The sequence below is a fragment of the Epinephelus fuscoguttatus genome, linkage group LG18 (genome assembly GCF_011397635.1).
Source record: "Epinephelus fuscoguttatus linkage group LG18, E.fuscoguttatus.final_Chr_v1".
Taxonomy (NCBI): domain Eukaryota; kingdom Metazoa; phylum Chordata; class Actinopteri; order Perciformes; family Serranidae; genus Epinephelus; species Epinephelus fuscoguttatus.
Window position 1 is genome coordinate 29,392,437 of NC_064769.1, and position 24,887 is coordinate 29,417,323.

Genomic DNA, 24,887 nt, shown 5'->3' on the forward strand with positions numbered 1-24,887 from the left:
CCCAACCATGTTTCTTCTTCTAAACCCAACCTAAGTAACTTCACCTAAAGTTAACCACAGACTGTAAATGCACCATGCTACAGTTAGAAGCTAGCATTAAGTTTAGCTCCAACCTCTCATCAAAATATGGTCACTTCACATCACTACTGGCTCCAAAAATCCAAGATGGCGACAATCAAAATGCCAAAGTCAAGGCTTCAAAACAGGAGTCCACAAACTGATAGGTGACGTCACTGTGTCTACGTCCATTGCTGGTATACAGTCTATGATGTAAGCTTGAGAATGTACAGACTGGTGATAAATTAAAGGTAAAATCTTAATGAGTGGAGAAACAACAAACGCAGACGCTTCCATAGAGGAAAAGAGGGCTCACTGACTGGTTTGATGAGTGTGAAAATTATGTCTATCATTTGCTATGGGCTTCACAATCACCAGATCTCAACCAGCAGTCTCCTCCATCAGCGTCAAAACTCCAAATGAGGGAATATCCTTTGGAAGAATGGTGTTCATCCCTTCAGGATAGTTTAGCAAACTTCGACGATGTATGACGTGGGCAGTGTCAAACTAGCTCTCATCACTGCTGTTGATTTCTGAGCTGTAATATTAATTACACACTCTGCTTGGAAAGTATCTGTCAGCATTCTATAATGAACCAGCCCACAACAAGCTTTGCACACTTGAGTCGGATCAGTTTGTGTTTGTGTTTGCATGTGTCTGACTGTAGGTCCATACACATCTGCATGTACACGCCACACAAATCCCTGGGTATGTTTGCATGCATGTGTAAGGGGCTTATCCATGCAGAAGTTACATCATAAAACAACCAGCAGACATGTAATCTGCACTCCACACACTTGCTCCCACGTTACCCGTCACGCCATGAAATGTCCACATTTCAGTGCATTAGTCTCAAATCTAGACATCGTGACTGGAGGAGACACACACTGCCTCTGTGTTCAGTCTGTCAGGACAACAAGATACTCTGACTAGCCTCGCAGCTAGATCATCATCTGGTTTTCATTATAAGGCATTTAGCAATTAGTGGATTAATGATTCAATTCCCTGGATATTTCCTCCGTTTCATCGTCTTGATGTTTGTATGAGGGTTGCTTGAGAATTAAGATGTTTAAACACTTTCTATCTGCCAGTTTAGGACCACTTTTGATGGTATCGATGTCAGAGGACACCTACATTTAAGCATCGGCTTTTCCCTTAGCGGCAATTAGCAATCTCATTGTGCTGGTATCCGATACAAAGCAGCTTGTTACAGGACCTGTCTTGAATCAATGTCAATGTTCTAAGAGAACATCAAAAACATCATTTTAAGATCAGGATGTTGAGATCAGGATCAAACTGACTGAAGCAAACACAAAGACAGAACAGGCTGTACTCATGCGGATAAGACCACCATATCTACATGTAATGAATCACAGACCAATGTTTAATCAGAGTTCGACAGCTCCATGTGCATACATACTGACTGTATTTTTAAAGGGTTAAATCTTGTAATTTCACATGAATGACTACTATAGCTAAATATACTGCTATACCTTATCTTAACTGTTTTTTATCCAGCTACATACTTGACGTAGAGAGAAATCTACCCTGTGTAAACTCCAGTCACCTGCTTTGATTGTTTGATTAGTCATTTAGTATCAGCTGACACCCAGCAGCGACCTTCAGACCTCTGCTCACTCCCTCTTTGTGTAACCGTTAGAGTTAAGTCCCAGCTGATTTTATGATGAGGGTGTGTTTAAACTGCTAATGAGTAGCATCAATAACTGACTCATCGGCAATGACAGTATTAACTTTATTTGTAGACCACTTTTCGAGCTGAAAGCACAAAGTTGGAGGCTGTTCCAAAGCCGAGGAGCAAGAACTGAAAAGGCTTGATCACCCTTTGTCTTTAACCTGGACTCTGAAACAGTTAGAAGACCCAGACTACCAGACCTGAGGGGCCTGTTTGGATGGTACAGTGTGAGAAGCTCAGTTATATACTCCGATGCCAGATCATTTAGGGCATTGTATGTGATTAAAAGAACTTTAAAATGGATTCTAAAAGAGACTGGAAGCCAATGCAGGGAGGCCAAAATAGTACAAACCAAAGATTTGGGCTATTTCTGCTATTAGTGACCTTTAGGAACACAAGATCATTAGCTAAACTTAGTAAAGAAGCAGCTCCCAACTACTGCAGTGATTTTGGAGAAGGACATGGACCTAACATGGTGTGCTATGAACACCTTTTGTTTGTAGGTGAAATAGGTTCAACAGTAACAGCTGCTGATGGCCTGGGGCTCATAGAACACCATGTCAGGACAACAGAGCTGAAACCCTGCTGTCTGCAATAAGCCAGTGCTTAAAGAAACTGACAAGAAAGCAGAAACAAACATTGAAACTATTGCTGCTTCAAACCTGCCAAAAACACAATTTCCCTCAGCTGAGGGTCCCGCAACATTGACCGCATCTTGAAAAATGGAAGCAGATGGAAAAGAAAGCAGAGAGTTTGAGGAACAAACTCAAAATGTCTAGAACTGAACATGACATTTTGTCATTTTAGATGAATCTACTGATCATTGTTTAATTTGTACAGTGTCAGGAGAAGCTGACGAATGCACAAGGTTGTGCACAGTCTGAAACCCAAGGACGTTTCATTTACAATGTTATAAAACACAGGAGAGCTGCAGATTCTCACATTTGAGTTGCTGTAAGCAGAGATGAATTTGTTTTCATTTTCTGCCCGTTGACTAATGTGTTGGTCATGTAATCATTCCAACCTCAAAGGGATAGTCCACCCTAGAATCACAAAGTACAAATATTAACTGTTACCTGAATTGGATTTGCACACAAAACGCAAGTAGAGGTAAGGAAACCTCTCCTCTAGAATTTCTAACCTATTCCAATACCAACGGTGCTTCTCTCCTTAACATGACTAACAGACAAAACAAGTGGTGCAGCACCTTTGGCACTATGAGTCTAGATTGTTTTTGTGTGTGTTGCCAAATGTTGGAGATATAATGCAACTAGATGTCACTCGAATTGTGGAGCTCAAAGCGGCAAAAAAATACTTTTGAAAATCTCAACAGCAATGTCTCTTTCCAGAAATCATGACCCGGTTATTCAAGATAATCCACAGACCTTGTTGTGAGCAGTTTCATGTAGAAACTGTTTTCTTTCTACCAAACCACACCCACCAACCACAGAAGAAAGTAGAAGGAAGCGTGCATCTGCTGCTAGCTCACCTAGCACCACTGAGCTAGCTAATGTTACAGCTCAGCCGAGGAGGACGCCGTTAATATTTACATCTTGTACTGTCACGAGCACAGGCTTATCATTTCCTTTTCAGGTAAACTGTCCTTGACAAGGTTGCAATGAAGGGGTAAACACTGCTCTTTTGCTTCTATGGATGCTCATCTGTTTGTGAACCAACCAGACAACTTATCATCTACAACTTTCCTCTGACACCACAGCTCTCTGACCAGGTCGAATACATGCATGTGTCCCATGATGGAATTATTTTCATCTATGACAAAAGACGAGCTTTGTCTATTAATGTAGGTGAGGAGGGAGAGGTCGTTGGAGGATTAACAGTATGTGGGGGGAGATGGAATGATGATTTAAATCTCTCGTGGCTCCTAAAAAACTGGACCAAACACACACACACACACACACACACACACACACACACACACTCACACACACAAACACACACATGTTCACCTCTAAATATAGGCTATAAAAGACTAATCTGTGTTTGTCCTGCCATGAGTTATTCAATGTGGTTTCCCACTTGACATCTACCAAAACCTCACAGTCCTTCCGCCCTCTTAGCAAACGCACATCCTGCTCCTTTGCTGTCTTTCAGATCACAACACCTTTTTACAACATATACTTTGTACAACAAATTCATTTGAAAACCTCTGTGGGATTAACCTGGTTCAATGAAAAATTAGAGCTGCAATTACACATTTTTTGGCCTCATGGGTCAGAATAATCCACAACTAGTACAGCTGTAAATCACTAGTTTTAGCATAATATGATATTAACACAATCAGTTACATTTATATCAACTCATAAAAAGCAACTTAAGAATAATTTGACAATTTTATTACTGAGCTCCTCCAGACATTTAATTAAAAACAAATTACTGCACATGGGCTTCTGTTGTAAATGACATCCAGCCACTTGTAGTGATAGCAACTTGTTCTGCGTTCATTAACTGACATTTGATCTCATCTTTAGTTTGACTGTACAGACTCGATATGCAAGTTTCACTTAAGGGCTGTCTCAATAGGATTGCATATTTCGGCTCCAAAGTACGCAGTAGCTCACAAAACTGTCACTCGACAACACTGTAAAGCCTCGTGTTTTTACAAATGAAATATGAAACGGTAGCTGTAACACTCATGGCTGTTTTAGAGTTGAAGTTCAGGTTTTGCAGATTAAAGCTGGTGAGCACGTATCTGACACAATAACGCTTGCACAAGCACAAGCTCAATGCCATGCTCCTGTTTTTGGTGCCCGGCCTGGTTTGTTGCATTGTCTGAGTATTTTATGCTCCAGTGGCATTGCTCATTTATGGCATGTGCTTTGTCTGTAGAGCTGTATTTCTCCAAAATCCCCAATATTTTCACACTGCTGACTCTTTCCTTAGAGGGGATTTAATATCTTCAGCGTCTTGTTCTTGGCAGCTTGCTAACATCTGCTTGGTGCTAGCACAGTGTGAATATTTAGGAAGAAGGTGCACTTGGATGGAAGAGGTGACACAGACATCTTTAAGATGATGATATGTATCAATGTTTTTACTTTGCATTGATAATACTGAATCATCGATCACTGAATCAATACACTGATCCAATTCAATGGGTTGTTAGGTCCCCTAGCAACTAGGACTGGCCCGAATGCTTCAGGCTAAATGGCTGCTTTTGTAATCAACGTCTAAATCAGTATTCAAATGCTTCGTGTTTTGTTTTTTTTCACTAGTAAACTGGTGGAGGAAGCTGAATAGAGGTGACAAGTGTCAGACACGAATAAGCCAGTGTCATCAGTGCAGCCATTAACTTCCGCTTCAAGTAACTGAACAGGCTGTTCAACAAGGAAAAGGAACAGCTGTGAAGAATTACGGACAGATATCTGCAGCTGGCAACTGTAGTAAAGCACTTGCCTTGCAACTAGTGATGCAGCCCAATACAGTAGTCCACCTTCCATCCATCTATTTCTCCCTCACATACACAAGCAGCCATGCTAAGTTCTACCAAAGTCTGGTCGGTTCAGGTGGTTGATATTACATCCCTCCAAGTCCCATCACGTCACACTGAAGCTTCGAATATTGGCAGGTAATTATCACTGAAGCTTTGACGCCCCAAAATGGTATTCAGGACAGCCCTACTAACAGCAAACACAAAGAAAATCTGGCATCTCAGTTGCCGTATGTTCTATTTTCTTTACTAGTTGGTTGCCAGTTTATACTATCTGCTGTTTGGTGCCTAATGCCCTGAGACTGAATCACACCGTATATATATCTTAAAAGCCAAAACTATGAGAAAAAACAGTGGCAAAAGGTTGTCACATTTCATACAGTCTTTGGATTAACTGTTAATAAACAGAAACACTGATCAGTGTAGCTTTCAATTACAGTTGGATTGAGATGATCCATTTACCATTTGGGCCTACATGACCACACCATGTAACATTTCACAACATGCCAGCACAACCATAAACCAACTTCTTATCTCCCAGCTGACGAGCGTTCTATCTTTAGTTTCTTTTGTTGGCACTAATCAACGTTTTGTTCCACTTCCACAGAACACTGACATCCTCTCCTCACATTTTACAAAGCATAGGAAGTGGGACAGCTTTTTAGACAGAGAAAGGGGGGGAGGTGATCGGGGGTGTGTCTGTGCTTATCAGTGGGAATGAGACAGAATCCTCTTATAATAGACCTAAATAACCAGCCGTGGGGTTACTGTAGGCAGGGCATCAGTTATGGAGGTCAAAGGATAGTTATTATTAACATGACTAAGTCCGAGGGGAGAGGGAGCAGCTGGGGCCAAGATTTGCAGCTGACAACACCACTTCTATGAGCACAGTACACTGTCTGACGAAGAACTGTACATGTGGATCGATGCCACCCGCCCACACTGAAGGGCAGCAGAAAGAATGGAGTCACTCTGAGTCACCGAGTAATCATGTGTCACGTTCCTGATTTCAAAGGACAAAGGACACCAAAGTCTGAGGGTTTAAAAACCTTTTCTTCTTCAGTTCAAGATGTTTCATGCATACAGTACGTAAGTCTCAGAGGACAATACAAACAGAAGACAGAACGAGAACCAAACCAAACAAAACAAGGAAGAGCTCCCAAGAAAACTTTACAGACTTTATGTTTCTGTTTTGTTTTTACTGAACCTTTAAAATTGTATTACCAAAATAAATGTTTCAAAATGTATTATTACAACAACAAGTTGTGTTAACACTAGTAGCCATACCATCAGTATAAACAGCAGCACTAGCAGTTGCAGTTTTAGTATGAGTAGTGGTAGTAACACTAGTAGTAGATGCAATAGTTTAAGATGTCCCGATCAAGTTTATCTGCCCCAGATTCCGATGTGATTAATTTAATATTGATGTCTCTATCCCTTTAGGAGACTATTCTCCAGTGTCTGTTGCCTGAGTTAGCCTCCCTGAATGGCCTGTCTTGACCTGAGTGTTTATTTTTCAGCATCAATACATCGTTTGTGCGGATGAGGGTACCTAAAAATATTCACTGTTAGTGGCTTTTTGCTTGTGGGGTTTTTGTTGCGTTTGCAGTGACGTGGTGAACGTGGCTGTCATGAGCTAAGCACCGCTGTCTGTCTCTACCTCCGAGCACAGCAGTGAAAACCTCATTAGTGACACCAAGTATCTCACACTAAACTGATATGAAACGTTGGTAAATAACATTAACACACAAAAAATACATACTGGATTTTGCTGTAGTTTATGGCATGTGGTGTTTCATTGCAGGCGTGACTCAGCCCCTGCTCTTATACACACACACATAAAACCCTAGCGGAGTGGAGGAGAGACATCAAAGTGGAGAGTTGGAAAGTTGACAAGAGCTGCTTTCCGCTTTGCTGAGCATGACAGCTTTACGAGCAAAAATACCTGTGTGACAGCTGATGTAAAACAAAGGATCAGATCAGGCACTATGTAGCTAGCCGATCCAGATCAGTTAAAAAATGGCTTTAATGGCTCCGACAACAACCTTTGAGATAGTATCATCCCTAGTAATGGTAGTTTTTGCAGCAGTGGCAGAGGTAGTTGCACTAGTAACAGTAGCAGAACTAGTAGTTGCAGTAGTGTGAGTCTTAGTAGCAGTTGCACCAGGACCATTGGAGGTAGCAGTTATAGTGGCAGAAATAATACTAATAGTAACAGTAGTGGCTGCAGTACTAGTGGGACAATTAGTAGTAGTAGTAGGAGTTGCAGTAGGGTAGTATTAGTAGCAGCAGTAGTAAAAGTAAAAAAAACAAAAACAGCCATGGTCACATTTAAAATCGTAGATTTTTGTTAGATTATTCATCCTCTTCACTATAATTTACTTAAAGGCTAAAAATCTGCACTCAGGATGTCTCATTCATTTCACTGGTGTTTTTGCAGACAGATCTGTTATCAGTCGCCCTCGGGGCAGTGATGTCATGATACACTCAGGCCCCTGAGTCTAGACGGTCACACAGAAACCCCCGTCTGCAGGGATATCTCCATGAGCCAGAACAAAGGGATACTCATACACTGGATTCATTGATTTATGCTGTGTCAGTTTCACAGTTTTATTTGGATTCAGTGTTTTGCTTTAAGGAGATCAGCTGATAAATAAACTGTTAAAACAGCATCAGTCCAGTCTGTTAGTATCCCCTCCCAACCGGTTTCATCTCTTATTGTCTTTCTGCTGCTATCTAATCAGATGAGCGTGCAACACATACGTGAGCCTGCATCCAACTGTCACACTTGACAGGCGGAGCTTGTTCAGCACCAACAGAGTGCAGGACTCTGGTGGGATGAGGGGACGTTGACTCTACTTTTGTATCTGTGATGTTTGGTGCTCAAATGTAGTCAGAGTTGATGGAGAATATTTCCTTGGTGTCGAATCTTTTAATGCCATAAGGCCATATCATCTGTTTAAAGGATTCATTTCTCCTGTTGCAAATTAAGAAACTGCACCAGAGAAATGCACTGCTTTTACTGTTTTGTTTTCGTCTTGTGCAGCATGAAAGTACTACAGCTACATTTTGTTGTGTAACTCAGTGTTGTACTATGCCAACAAATGAACTCGAACCTTGAACAAGTTCCTACATGCATTGTTAGAGGCCAATATCCATGTTCAAACTGGTTGATAACCAAGTATAAATTTCTCTTGTATGATGCCCCTGAGTCATCCAACATCTCTACTGTCAGTTCCTTCAATACTAGTCTGTAGCACCACCACGTACAGTGAGAAAAATTTTTAACACCATTATATACCACTGACCGTAAGAACACCTGTTAATATACACAAGAGAGTACATATGAATTTATGGCACCTTTGTACAAGTAGCCAAAATTGCTCAACTTGGTCAATCAAAACAAAACAAAACAAAATGGGGCACCCACTGGCTCACCTGGTGGAGCGGGCAACCCATGACCAAAAAAGGCTGTGTCCTCGCAGCAGCGGCTATGGGTTTGACTCCAACCCTCGGCCCTTTGCTGCATGTCATTCCCCCTTTCTCTCCCCCAAAATGATGTCTCTTGTGACTACTAAACAAGTGGAAACATGGTGGGCGGCCTGGGAGCCTGGCAGTTTGTTGGTGGATTAATTGAGTGGAAGATGAAGCTGCTGGAGGGTAAAACTACGAACAGCGGACATTGCCGGGGGTTGGTAAACTAATGACTACCAGGACTGTGTGTCTTCAACTCCAAAAGAACAGCTGCAGGCTACCGGTAAGCCACGCTCTATCATTTTAGAGTGTTGTTCTATCTTTCTTTGGACTCACACGAGAAGACGGTAAACAGAGAAAAAGGGAGAACTGCTGCACCCAAGTAATGGTCGGGGAAAATCTGCTGTTTATTCTGGCATCATGTTGGCTAAAATGTTGTTGAAATTAGGGCTGGGTGATAAATCGATTTTATCGATTAATTCGAATTTGTAGTTTAGGTCGACTTGTTTTAATGAAAATCGAGTTTCTCTTTTACATCCGCCACCAACGTTCCTCCCCGCTGGGCTCCCGTAGTTCAGAGTGGGCTCACCCCTCCCCCACGCGCGCTTGATACACAAACATCATGGCAGTGAGCAGGGAAGAACTCGTTCCCAAGAAAGAGAACCAGTTCGGTTTTGTGGCGTCAGACACAGAATAAACAGCACCCCGCTGCAAAGTGTGTTTGAAGGCCGTTGCTACCCAAGGTAGCAGTACTACCAATTTACTGCAGCACCTCAAACAGAGGCATGCTGCCGAGTGGGAGAGGTGTTGCTCCCTACAAAAATATCCCTATTCAGGTGCTTGAATTCGTTATTTACGTGACAACGCCTGAACGCAACACGGGCTCCTCTCCATAGACTGTGTGTTCGGTGCCGTGCTGTAGGTTTGGGCCAGGCTCGGGTATAATTTTTCTCGGACTTGGGAAAATACGTCCCGAGCGATGTGTGTGTGTGTGTGTGTGTGTGTGTGTGTGTGCGCACGCGTCACCTTGCACGACACAGAGCAGAGGAGGATTGTAAATGTGCACCGTGTAGAGACAGAACTGACATGCCATTGTGTAAACAAGATAAATAACATAAGGCTCTTCAGTTAGTTTAATAAAAGGACAGGGTATAGACCTGTTCTATAGGAGAGGTGACCTCAAATGACTTCTGTTGTGATCTGGAGCTATATAGAAAATGAAATGAAATAAAACTAACTTGATCTTCAAAGGGGGAGGGGGGCAATGTAATGGTAGGGGAAACACTGCCGTATGATGAGAAAGGGGCCCGGTGGAAAGCGATCACGGATGCAGTCGCAATGTATCTTGCAAGAGATATGGAGCCCATATTTACTGTGGAAAGCCGGGGTTTATTCATATGCTGAAAGTTTTGGAGCCCAGGTATGTGCTACCAGGCCACAAATATTGTTCTGAAAATTTTTTTTAGGCCATATCGCCCAGCCCTAGTTGATATTCTAGTGAAAACAAACACACATGTAAACACATATCTAGGTCAGAAAAATGATCAAGGTCATGTCTACATATAAAGTGACAGGTCAGTAATGGAATTATCTTCCTAGTCCTACCATAAGTTGTCCTTAACAGATTTGTTTTTGAACTAACTGCTGCTGTGTGGACAGGTGTCGACTAGTCCAGATAAAACAAACATGGCGGTATAACACACAGCCATAGAAGAATACACAAAATGGTGAGTTCAAGTGACATTTAAGCAAAAACTGAGATTAACAGGATGGGTTAGTAATTTGCTGACTGTGCACTAAAGCTGCAAAAGTCAAAATGGTTTGTCATAAGGAATAAAGGAGAATAACATGACTCTCATCATGTGACTTATAAACCACAAGATTTAAATACAAGATAAAAACAGCACAGTTTAAAGGCACAAAGAGTGTGTGTGTGTGTGTGTGTGTGTGTGTGTGTGTGTGTGTGTGTGTGTGTGTGTGTGTGTGTGTACACATGCTTGTGGAATGGTTTGTGTGAACCTGTGGGGATGTTGAGTCTTGTTTACATAAAGCTGTTGGTTTGTATCACCACAGATGATGATTCGGTTACAGTGAATGTTTGTGTTTCTGCTTTGCTGAAAGCTAAGCAGAGATCCGCCATTGTCATCTGAGATACAAAAGAACTGCACACCTAAAGGTCTCATTTACACACAGCGCTGGTTGAAAGTCGACTTGGATATACAGCAAAGATAAAAGATAAATGAGAACACAAAGAAGCAGGAAGTCAGATCAAGTGGACTCTCACTTAATGATTCATTTCCTGTTAAATCTGTGGCTCCAAAACTTAACTTGCTTTACAACAGCATGCAGCCACCAGGACTGTGCGTTTCTGTCTTGAGTGTTGGAGCCTGAAGTAAACTGTCAATACAGGTACGTCCCACATGAGATAAAATGTCCATACAAGCTGAGACACTGAGTGAACAGGCAGCATCTCCTGTATCAGGTGACTATACACACTGCTGAGTGCAGGGAGGCCGACCAAGACACAAGAGGAAAATAAACCAAACAGACAGACTGGCTACGCCTACTACCTCCGATCTATAACAACACATTAACACAGAGGGATCCCCTGCTTCTCAGTCAGGGTTTTTTCTGTCAATATCCCAGAATCAACAACAGAAAATGTAGTTTGCAGAGGACATCTTTACATGTTAGCTTCTAAAACAGACTGATATTAAGGTTTTTTAATGACACTACAATGATGATTCTGGTATTCTTCAACTTTTATTACCATTTTTTCATTGATTATTCCTCCAATATCCATTAGTAACAACTATAGTTTATTGTCCTTCATTGGACAAAAGTGTATTGGAAATTAATTCAGAGTCTGTGGCAATCATCAGACATACACAACAAAAGATTACAATTAAAGGCAGTCAAAAGCAAATAGAAAAGTGCTCTGTTAGGGCTGTCAAAATTGCTCAGAAATGACGTTCAAATATTCCTTCTAAAAATAACCCATAGGTTCGAACCATTCGAATATTTTTCTTTCCGCATTATGTCCACAAGAGTGCAAACTAATACAGGGAAACAAGACGTATATGTATTAATACAAGGAAACGTAACTACTTGTAGGTATTTTTATTTCAACATAAACGTCTTTGAAAACATTTACATACCTACACATTAAAACACATAAAACAATTATCTATAACATTACGTTATAAACGACCGCAGACCTCTCGCTCGCCCCCCCTCTCTGACCTGTCAGGCCACACCGCCCGCAGAAGCGCTGCGAATAGCCCGAAGCACTGGACCATGACTGGCTCGCGCACTGCAGCGATCATTTCGGCGTCTGGTCTATTTTCTGCGCGAGCCGCGAGCGAATGTGTCAAGCCGAGTGACGGAGACAACAGCTGGGAGCAGAACCGCTTGTTGACCAGGCTGGAGAAATGCGCGTCTGATGCCAGCGCCTACTCGCAAAGAGGACAGTTGTGGTAGTGTTGTTTTTTTTTTCTCTCCACAATCGAATATCAATTTTCACATTCGAAGGTCCATTTTTTTTCAAATTCGAATTTAAATTCGAATTTAGAATATTTGTTGACAGCCCTACTCTGTATACAATGATATCACCAAGAGGCCGTGGTTAAAGGAGGACAAGAAGCTCTGTGAGGCTGTGATTAGGCACAGCAGTATTTCAAGCTAAATGCTAGCACTAGCATGACATCATGCTACAGTAACATGCTGATGTTTAGTAGGTAGATTTTACCATGTTCATCACCTTAGTTTATCGCTAACCTTTGCACTAAGTTGGGATGTCAGAGCAACAAATACCATGTCAATGCCAAAATTCTGAAAACATGACAGTACTTGTTTTTCTCCGGTATGATAAATACCAGGGATTCTGGATATGACGGGGCAGCATTTTCCTACAAGTATTCTAGTCTACTGTTGAATGCCAAAAGAAGAACAAGAAGAACGTGTAACAGCACAGAGTAACAACAACAACACGTGGAACACAAGGTGACAAATGCAGCTGCAGTGACAGCTCAAGCGTTTTTTCCTGAGTCCAATGGAAGCGCTGCGTTTTTACACTACCCTACAAATGTCAGCAGTATAACAATGCATTGAGCATCTATTTTGTCCTGAGCGCTGCGCAATTGGCGTTTTTTTTTCTGGTCACCATGGGTTGAGAAATGTTCCACTTTGATAAAATGCTACACTTGGCACTGTCACCTTTCACCCATCTATCCAACAGCGGAGAAGGGACGGGATAAACAGCCTACCACAAAGACCAACGGTCACATCTTACATGTACAAGTGCTCCACAACAACAACAATGTAGGAGTGAAAATGTTGATATACTGAAGGTCATGTATTAACATGTCTCCTCACCCACAAAATGTCACAAACCCACATAGAATAGCACTTTGCGCCTTTGTACTTCTGATTTATTTTATTGTTTTTAATAAAGGAGCATCTGTTTGATTATACAGGATTTAATGTTATTGTTTTTTTTACTGTGGTATCGAGTTGGGTATGGAGAATCAGAATTTCATTGGTATTGGTATAGACTACTAAATTTCTGGTATTGTGATATGCCTACTAAACTCAAAGTACAGCTAAGGCTGATGGGAATGTCATTAGTTTTGCAAGAATCTGATCATTATCCAAAGTCCCAGCCAACATCATTATGTGAGGTCCATGTGGGTGGTAAACTAGATGAAAAATGGGCCATCTATGGAATTGTTCATGGGCTACATATTGACCCATGCCAACTGCCTACATGGGTGGGTTTACCCAAGTGGGCCCAAGATAAGATGTCCATTTTGAGTCCATACCCACTTGGTACCCAGGTAGCCCGACCATAAGCAGGTGGGACCACTTGGGCAAAGCCAACGATGCGGGCAGCTGGCTGGGGCCAATATGGAACTCATGCACAGTCCCATTTAGGGCTCATTTGTTAACCCATTTACTACCCACATGGGCCCCACATACAAATGCTGGCTGGGGTGTGGGACAAATTAAAAATTGGACGTGATGATGGTGCTAAAGGAAAAGGTAAGGGATCACAAAAATGATTGGCATTCATCCTGAGGGGAACATGAATGTATGTGAATTATGTAGCGACATCCAATAGTTGAGACATTTCACTAAAACCTACAAACTTCAACTTCATACTCTGCTAGAGGAAAAGTCAGAGGACTTAATCCTCCGAGCACCATGAATGTCTGTACAAAAATTCACAGCAATCCTTCCCATAGTCATAAACTGCTAGTTTATTGTCTGTAAAAGGACGCACACTCCAGACTCCAACATGAAAGTCTGATGCACACCCATATTCACCACTCCATCCTTACTATTTACCTTGCTAAATAAAGCAGGCACTATTTCCTGAATGCTGGCATGTAACTCATACCATATGAACATTTTAACTTTAATTAAGGTTTCCACTGGGTTGTCGTGCATGTTCAACACTATGTTTAAGTATAATGTGCATAAGCTCATTCATGTACTTTCATTCATGCATTCCTGACTGTGCTTTAACGAGCATCTTTGTGAGGAAGCTAATCAATAGAAATGCTCTCTAATGGTCTCCATCATCAATAATACAGCGAGGCTTAGAATTTGGCCCCTAAAATCAGCATCTCAGAGAACTTATATCTGTTTATTAATATCCCTCTGTATTTATTTCACCATATGACTTGGTAACTATACACACGACTCATGCTGCAATGTGAATAAAACACTAAAAAAAGGATCCATGCAGCTCATATGGTGCCACAGTCTATGTAATGGATGCTGTGTGGCTTATCCGCCCAGATACACAGGCCATCCTGAGCTGAAACAAACCAGAGCTGCTCTTTGGTAAAATATCTTTGGGTGGATTCTGTTTTTCATGATTGCTGTGCACACTCTGGCAGGATATAGACACTTTAAAAACCGACTATTAGGAACTCAGGGCCACTGAATGGAAGAGAAATGGTAAAGCTCACTGAATTTTACAATTGCTTAATGATGCTTTCTATCCTGATGCTTAATTAAAGCACCAGGACAGAAAATCACTCTCCAGTTAAAAAGGTTTGCTGCTGCTGTTTGCATTGATATCCATTAATTGGGTAGAAAGTGTTCAAAAAATGGCCCCAGAAGTGTACCCTCTCTTAATCTGCATCATTATGATACCATGAATGTGAAAGTAGTTTTCAGATCACTAGCCTTGTGAGTCACCATCTGACCGATTGAGACATTGTTCATCAGATAAATGCAGGAAATGGATTAAATGAGGAACCTGGCCCAAATGTCTAAATTTACAGTAACAAACCAGCTTTTCTCTTGTATTCTCCTCTCAAAAGACAAAAACAGGACATTCTCACGCTTGCACAGAGCAGAGACACTGACACATTTTCCTGCTTCAGCATGATTCAAGCCCTCTGATTGATGGAATCATCAGCGGCCGTGGTTCAGAGGGGTGATGTCACTGGACACATAATGCAGCTTCTGCATTTACAGTACATTAATGGACAGGCTAAAAGCCCGAGATGGAGCCCAGGTCTCTTCGGTTGGAAGTCAGTGGAAGACTTAAACTGGCAAAAACAATACCACGTTGGACATAACCTTTTAAAACACACTTTCACCAGGCAAGCTTTAGTGAAATTTAACATTGTTTGAGGGACAAACAATCATCAGGATGTGCTTTAGGGGAGGGCTGTGATGCAAGTTTCACAAACCTTTTCTCTTGTTATACTCTGTCTCAGAAACTTGCCAGGAAATCCACAGGAAGTACACCTCACTGTTGAGAAAATCAGCCCTATCCGGTTTGCCAAATTGCCAAATCTGCCAACAGTTTTTTACTTGTTGTGCAAAAAATAGACAACTGAAGTGTTTTTCATTTCTTTGGTAACTTTTTATTGTTACAGATTTCAAATGTAAATTATCAATTAGACCTATCCATAGTAGGGCTGTTTCCTAATAGTCGACTAAGGTCATCAGTTGACAAGATTTCATTCGTCGCTTAGTCGCAGAAGAAAAAAAAACAATCATGAAACTCTAAAAGGAGCTGCACCTTGTCAAAATAAATCAAAACCTACATGACTGGACCATGTGGGAATTTAAATTGAAAGGACAGACACAGGAAGAGGCCACACTCAGCACTCCACGCTCCTGGAAGCTGGCACAGAAAAGGCACAAGAGCACCCAGTGTGCAACCTCACGTTTTCCAGGCGTTTTAAGATGCGGCATGTGTACAGCCCCCTAATTTCCATGGCTGGTTCCTGCGGTTATTCCACAGGCTAGTTAATAACATGTCGGGCAGGAAATCCAAAGTGTGGGATCATTTTGAGAAGGTGAAGGACAAACCCAAGGTGATATGTAAACTCATCTTCATTGGTCGACTACAAACATGACGTATCGTCTGAAACATGGAAGTAGCTACATGCCCATTAGCCCACAGCGTCATTAACAGGCGGCTCGCTCAGTGTGTGACGTGCATTTGTAGATAAAATATAGGCCTATATTAATGAAGGTTCATTAGTACGGTTTGTATTTCTCTGTAATGTAGCACAGTGTTAACAATGTTACTGATACTATTCTTTCTCACACCTTCAACTCTAACCATTGTGTTGCCCTGCCTAAAATATATCATTTAATAATTACATTAATATCGTAAAAATGCGGGTGACTAGTCGACTGATGGCCCTAAATGACGACTGTTGGTCAGCTGGGAAAATTCTTAGTCAGGAGGCAGCCCTAACCCGTGGGCTAATTATCAGTGAAGGTTTTACTTGTCATGCTATCATTATCTTTGGTGTTTTCTTAGGGCGAAAGTAACAGTATGTTGCTGGTCCATTTGCTCAGACTGTTCTTGCTGTTAATGAATAAGAGAGGAAAACACATAATTTGGACATCTGAGTGCACATGACGGGTAAGGATCTGTGACGGTTTAACCATCTAATTCCAACCCTATGTTATTTGTAAGAGAAAATGGTGATTATTCACTTAGATGAGTGCGATGCATCAATTCCATACAATTGCGACAATAAACATGATAAACTGATGAGAGAGTATGTGGTGATTTGCTTGGAGGACTAACTGGAGCATTTATGAGCTTTATATGCCAGAAATATTTAGTATTTCCTCTTTTTGTGGTTGATATATCCAGCTATTACTTTTGACCCACATCTGTGTCTCTTTCATCCTGACAGAGGGGCACAAGTAACAATGCAGAACGAGAACTCCCGGTCTGATTGTGCCTGTCTCATTTATCCAATATTTTAAAAAACAATTGGTACAGGTAGAGGATATGTATGCTTTGTTCACAATAAAATATGGTTACCCTACATAAATGCATATCTGTGCAAAGAAGGAAGTACTAAAATAGTTAAAGTCTTGTCCCTGCCCTCCCCTACTAGAAAAACTGCAAAACAACAAACACTAGAAAATGACTCAACAGCAGGACACCAAATACACATTTAACACAGCAGAAGGTTGGAGAGAACTATTTTGAGCAAGTGAGAAAAACAAAGACAAAATGAAACTTTTTCTACCCTCAAAACAAGTTAAGTCGTATGAACAGAAAAGAAAATGTGTTGAAAGTGTTTTAACCTTTAACCCACTGTCCCGCCTGTTAGATGTAGCACACCGTGGAACTTTCCCGGACTGCTGGTGCTATGAAAAGTGACATGAATATGAACACAGGGTATATGTATTGACAGGTTAGACTCTTCTCTTTTCTGTCATTGTGGTCATGTTCAAAAATAGCTGTCATTAAAATAATCTGAGTACAACACACAGCAGAGTACACAAGTAAAACACTAAAAATATGGTGTCTCTATTTTCAAAGCAGTCCAGTAATGTCATAAATCCTCAATCCTTTGCAGAGGTCTAATACTTCATTATTTCAACACTTAGGTAGACCAACCCAAATGTGGTGGGTGGTAAAGAGTTAAAAGAATGACAGCCTCAGGCATCAACACAGTTAACTAAAGTTAATTGTTTGATCCCTTTGAAAACACGCTTTGATTTTTGGATTTTTTTAATGTTTAATTGGCTTCATCTTCCTCTACATTTAAAATCCACTTTATTTGTAATTATAGATTTAGTATCAGAGTTCTTACGAGACATTCGTGAGCGTGCAGAGCACTGAAAGCGCACTGTGGTTTTACACATTGTTGCAGGTGTGAAATCAGATTTACAGGGAAATGAAACTGGATGGACGGACCACCAGTAAATGCAACAATCACTATTCACCTGCTTATAGCAGATGCAAACCCTCTCTCCACCTCCTCTTTTATTACATCTTAAATATTGAGCTGTCCAATGCTCTGTCATCAGAGCATTGTTTAATTTAGGAATAACGCCTGGTGTCAGGTACAAACTGCCTGCAGCCATGTGACATCACAGTGTAAGAGAGCTCAACAGGAGCTCTGACCTCTGCTGTAACGCCATCTGCTTCAGGTCAGCCTGTGCATGATGGCAAATTAATCTCACTATGTTGACATGCAGGTACAGGATGGCAGAAGGAAATGCTGCAGTATAACTTCACAAAAACCTTAACAAAAGGTATGTTAAGCATGCAGCCATAGGGTCCAACTTGGCCCACTACATGACTTTGCACAGCTAATATTGATGCACTTATGAAGGCTAAAAGGCGCCAGGTTTCAGAGGCAAGTAAAACAGTGAGTAGCTACTTCATGTAAAATGCTGACACAGAGGCTTTCCTCCCTGAACAGGATACAGATCTGAACAAAAAAATGAGCAGTTATTGTGATCATATCGAAAGATGCTATTCTGCAACATATTGTCAATCAGCAGCTTTAGCACAAAAGAATCATCGTAACCCTAATGCTAAGGCACTGCCAAAACATTTGATTTGTAAATACAGTGGTGGAAAAAAGTTTTCGGACACCCCATGCATTTGTGAAATATTGCATTAAGAATCACTCTTAGGTCTTCAAGTGCAATTTCTTTTAGTACAGTCACAACCAAAATACTAAATAAATCCTAAAAAAGCCATTGAAAACTTAAAATTGATTGGTTCCATAAAAATACATAAGAAATTTTGAGTATTGGTTCATTTTGGTACCAGTGATGAAGGTCGTTCTTTTTATTAAGACACAATTTTTGTTGCCAAGCTTCGTGTCTACATAAAGCCAGCACATTTGAAAGTTCTTCAGACACAAAAATGGCTAAAACAAGGAACCTAACGCAGGAAACACGCCTGAAGATAAAGATTCTCAGCCAGGAAGGGTACAGCTGCCGCCAGATAGCCAGGAAGTGCAGATGCAGTCCTTCAGCAGTTGGATACACTCTGCAGAAATACAGACGAACCAACAGCTTGGAAGACAAACCAAGATCTGGGCGTCCAAGGGTTTCTTTAGCAAGAAATGACCGCATCCTGATCCGCATGTGCAGGCAAAACCGCCGAATGACATCACAGGAGCTTCAGCAGCAGTTGTCAAACCAAACTGGTGTCCAGTGTTCCACCCGCACTGTACGTGGCTGACATTTAGATCATGGCTTAAGGTCCTACAAGGCTATCAAGAAGCCCCTGATCAATGAGAGACAGAGGTTAGCCCGGCGTCGTTGGGCCCAGGCACACAAGAACTGGACAGCCAGGAATTGGAAGAAGATTTTGTGGTCAGATGAGTCCAGTTTCCAGCTTTATCTTCCTCCTACTAATGTGAGTGGATAGAAGGCCAGGCGAAGCATTATCTCCAGCATGTACAGTACCTACTGTCAAGCATGGTGGAGGCAGTATCATGGTTTGGGGATGCATGAGTGCTGCTGGTGTTGGTCATCTCACTGTCTGTGATGGCACACTGAACTCTACCAAGTATTGTACCATTCTCGAAACCCACATGCTCCCTTCTGCGCGTGCACTGTTCCGTCGAGGTACAAACTGGATGTTTCAACAAGATACTGCCCCTTGCCACACATCCAAGGCCAGTAGAACTTGGCTGCAGGAGCACAGTATCCAGGTCTTAGAGTGGCCAGCTCAATCCCCGGACATGAGCCCCATTGAAAATCTGTGGTGGATTATCAAAAGGTCTGTTTCAAATCATAAACCAAAGAATTTAGAAGAATTAAAAGCAGTAATTCAAGAAGAATGGGACAAGATTACTAAATATTAATTTGATGATGTCATGGTTTATTTATTTTTTGTTCAGTTTTGAACACATTCTCTGTTATTTGTTGACTTTGATACCGACAATGTTAAGAACTGACATATTGAAACTGTCAAGAATTTAGTTTTGTTAGTTTTTCTTGTAAACAATAAACAAAAAAATATAATTTGTATTTGTTTGTATCTGTCTAATGCAGCCACACCTTTCGAAACATAAAAAAGATTTTTCCACAAATATTTCATGATAATATTTGAGATTGTGTAAAATTTTAAGGGTGTCCGAAAGCTTTTTTCCACCACTGTAGTTTGTATGGCAGGTGATACCTTCATCTGCTTCCTTTATAGCTTCCACTTCAGTTTGGTGTGGTGATACCAGCGTCACATGTAGCAACAGTGAGTAGCGGACTGACTGATTGTGACAAAATTGAGACATATTGTTGAAAATAGCACTTATTTTTCTGAAGACATCTCAGGTTGTTCATCATTTGTTCTGCAAATGGATGATTTTTTAGAGTGTACTTCTTAAAACAAAAAGGGAAACAGTTGGAGGTGTTGTTACTTATAGGATATTATGCAGGCCCCCAGGAAGTGTGCTGGACTCTGAAGCCAATTTGACACAGTGGCCAAACTATACTACAACCGTCACGTAGAGCCGTTGACTTACATCGGGAAAGAGACATCTGTAAATCAGTGGATACATTTTTTTGAGCATCACAACCTGTGTAAAATGACTTGTTTCACTGCTTGGTTTTGACTAATTTGGTCCAATAACATTTCCAAAGCCTAGAGGAGCCGCTTGATTGAATCATTTCTATCCACAGTCAAGTTCGCAGAGGGCTAAACCAGAAAAAGCCAGCTCGGCCATCAGAAGTTAGCCGCTTGGCATGCAAAGTCTCTAGTGTGCTTGCTCTATGGACCCAATGATGCGGAAGACCCAGGTAGTTTTATACCCAGGTAGTCAAACTTCTTTAGCATCCTATGCCACTGAGCAGCTTTCATAAGAATGAAGGCCCCGCCTCCAACACTGTATCCAGATTTCTTTAAACATCCATGTTATTATGCAATGGCTTTTCCTAGTACATCCCACTTGAGATCAAATTGGGCTGTACTGCAGGATACTGTACTGTAGGATATTATGCAGGCCCACAGGAAGTGCACCAGACTTTGAAGCCAATTTGACATCGTGGCCAAACTAGAGATACACCGATGCAGCTTTTTCAGTTTTGATACCGATCCCGATGCTGTGGCTTTGAGTATCAGCCGATACCCGGTACTGATACGATACTATGGTTGACCTAAAAAGCTATATACCTTTACATATAGTACAGAAAAGACTAAAACAAGATGAAACAGATTAAGGCAATGATGCACCATTAATATCTAACAAAAATAAACAATTGTGCAACAGCAGTTGAAATAGTGTGAAATACCTCCACACAGCAGATTCTCTCCTTCGCTCCATGACGTATGACGTAGCTCGCGTCGCAATAGATTTAAAGGGAAAGGATCTCCTCAGAGAGCATTTTCCGATACCCGATCCATCTATTTTGATGATACCGGGGCCGATATTCGATCAAGATGTCAGATCGGTGCATCCCTAGGCCAAACCGTAAAACTCACGTGGTGCTACTGGTAGGCATGGGAATCACCAGAGGATCCATGATGATGATGAGATCATGAAACAATATTATTGTGATTTTAAAGTATTACCTTTTTTCAACTGTAAATTATGTCCCCAAAGGAAAACTTTGTCAATAACTAATAAGATAAAGTTTCAGTCTGTTCATCTCACTTCAGCCATTTTTTTGCAGCAGAAAAATATATGAAAAATATCACGATACTATGCTGTAACAAGTAAAAACAATAACAATTTTTTCCCCCACCCCATAGCTACTGGGTCAAAAAAAAAAATTCCCCTTTGACTAGCACTGGGAAAGAAATGTCTGTAAATCGATGGACATGTTTTTTTAGCATCACAGACCCTGTGAAATGACTGGTTCGACAACATTTTCAGAGTACAGATGAGCTGCATGATTGAATCAAGTCCAACTTTTTGGCTTCTTGCACCACTGAGCAGCTTTCACAGAAATGCAAGGGCCCCGCCTCCAATGCTGTATCCGGTTCTCTTCAGACATCCCTGTTATGATGCAAAGCTTTTTCCTAAATGTAGCGAATGTTATTTATATCTGCTATTTAACACACATTCAAAATGACTATAAAATCTGTACACTCCCCCCAGTTGGCAGCCATCACCTGACCATCAGTGCACTCTGGAGGAGCCCTCTTTATTTACTGTCCTAGTCTATTAACATACTTCTGTGCCAGACTCCCTTTGAAACAGTGCTTTAGTTAAAGTTGATAGCACCCTCTATTATCAGACAAGAAGCCCCACAAGGATCGCTTACGCACAATAGATTCTTTGTGTACCTCCATGGCAACTCCAACAGCTGCTCTCCACCTTCCTAACCTACTTTACCCCTCATTATTCCCACAAGTTTGTCTCAGATGTTGGCACTGTGACTTTAACATGCTGTAAGACATGACTTATGACAGTAAATATGTTGCAATGAAGTGTCTAACACCTGTTGTTCCGCTTTTGTGAATGTTGCTCAGTAACATCCCCAACAACATGACGCGTTGGTCCCAAACCCTCACATGGAGCATGTTCTGACAGGATGTGGTCCAGGATGTGGGTTTGCCACGACCTGAGTACCGAGCAGCACCAACTAGCACAGACACAACAACAACAGAGTCCACGGCGGCTGCTCGTGTCATGTGGAGGGTGGAAACACTCCCAGCGCGGCACCACCTCCACCAAACCCAGGGACGTCCGCACCAATTTTCTTTCCACGTTCACGGTCACAACAGTCACCCACTGAGCCAACCATGCGGTTGGTGTCTGTTTATTCTTCCTCGTGTCCACCACCACGGAGGAAAAGTTTATTTAGGCTGCACTGAGGCTTCGCCGCGCGCTCCACTGTTGCCTGAAGCAGGCGGTGAGAGACACGCTGGCAACATTTCTCCTCTCCATGAACATGTTGAAGGACAGCTTAACGTTACCTTTGTACTGCAGCGAGTTCCCGGTCCGTATCTTCACAGTTCCGCTAATGGACTCTCCCGGACCGTAGACCACCTTGTTGTTGGCAAAAGTGATATCAAATTCTTGAAGCTTTCCCATGGCTCGGCTCCGCTCCGCTCCGCTACTCCGCCGCTCTGCGTCTTTGAAAGCAGCGAGGAAGCGATGCTGCGCTCTCACCTGCTGCCGCGAGCCCCCCCTTAGAGACCAGTGACGTCACTTTCAACCCGCTGGAAGTCATGGGAGGGATGGTGACTGATGCACCCTGTGGTTCACAGGCTGGAGTAAACATGGCAGATGCAGGGTCATGTTGGGTAAAATTCTCATAAACCCAAACACACTGCAACTGAAACTCCTTAACGTTTTATTAGAGACTTTAAACTGTAAAACATTCATAAATAAACACAACTAAGATACGACAGAAAGATGATTGCAAATATTTTGATTTAATTTGATTAAATGAAGTTATTGCATCTTACAGACAGAATGTCAGAATCTCTACCTCTAACTGCACAAATTTTACTATGTGATTAATATTTATATATTTTTATAGCCTATTTTCACAGTAAAATACATACAGTTTCCCTATAAGTGAAAGGTGTATATAATTTATTTTTTTAGGCGATTTAACTTGAATTTTTGTCATACTATTATTATTATTATTATTATTGATATTAGTATTATTAATAAGAATAATGAGAAGAAGAAGAAGAAGAAGAAGAAATAACAACAATAATACATTTCATTTAAAAGGCATATAAGATAACATCTATATGTTATTATTTTATTTTATTTTTTAGGTTTATTTAGCACTCAGACACCTTTTATATAGATTTTTTTATTTTTTTATTTTTGGCTGTTTAATCTGAAATTTTGTCATATTATTATTATTATTATTATTATTATTGATATTAGTATTATTATTAATAATAATAATAAGAAGAAGAAGAAGAAGAAGAAGAAATAACAACAATAATACATTTCATTTAAAAGGCGTATAAGATAACATCTATATGTTATTATTTTATTTTATTTTTTATGTTTATTTAGCACTCAGACACCTTTTATATAGATTTTTTATTTTTTTATTTTTGGCTGTTTAATCTGAAATTTTGTCATATTATTATTATTATTATTATTATTAATAATAATAATAACAATATTTTTTTTTTAAAATTTTATTTAAAAGGCGCCTTTCAAGACACCCAAGGTCACCTTACAAAGTATAAAATAACATCCGTATTATTTATTATGTTTTTTTTTTTTATCCTTATTTAGCACTCAGCCACCGCTTTATATAGATTTTTTTGGGGAGGGGTGGGGGGGGGGGCTGTTTAATTTGAAATTTTATCATATTATTATTAGTATTAATAATAACAATAATACTTCTTTTTAATTTTATTGAAAAGGCGCCTTTCAAGACACCCAAGGTCACCTTACAGAGTATAAAATAACATCTGTATTATTTATTATGTAATTTTTTTTAACCTTATTTGGCACTCACTCACCTTTTCTCTTGCTTCTGATTCTTGTGCTCGTGCAATGATTTTTCTGGGATTAATAATAAAAAATAAATATATAAAACAGAGAAAAGGGGGTCATGGGCTCCAAGCACTATTAAAAATAGGGAGGTGGTGATGCTATTTCAAGAGTTATATTGACTTTTTTGAATATGTATTTTTCATTTATCTATTCTTTTAGGGGAACTAGTGTCATAAAAGAAAACATAGGAAGTCAAACATGGTAGATATCCTTATTTATCCTTAAAATATAATTGGTAAGAAAGCTTCCAATCACCAAAAAGATCTTGAAAATTGGACATATTAACCAAGTGTCTAATTGTGCTCTAATATCCCTGAGCCTGCTGTGTACTGGGAAGTAGTTTCCAGTACTTTCCCGTATGTTACTTCACACTTTTTGAGAAATTTTGTACGTTAGGTACTTCCCGACCAGTGTATCATTATAGATGCATTTTCAGACTTATTGAGACCACATAACAAGGGTGTAGTGTAGTGTTGAAACTAAACTACACCCTTGTTAT

The 24,887-nt window shown here is 40.7% G+C and overlaps 1 protein-coding gene across 1 annotated transcript in view; it reads right to left on the minus strand.

The window, feature by feature from the left end:
* Positions 1–23,040, minus strand: part of arrdc1b (arrestin domain containing 1b) — a 67,574-nt gene extending 44,534 nt beyond the window's left edge. Inside the window, exon 1 of the mRNA XM_049604758.1 lies at positions 22,831–23,040. Within this exon, the coding sequence (XP_049460715.1) occupies positions 22,831–22,948 (118 nt within the window). The 5' untranslated portion in view covers positions 22,949–23,040. The remainder of the gene's footprint in view (positions 1–22,830) is intronic.
* Positions 23,041–24,887: the final 1,847 nt, after the last annotated feature.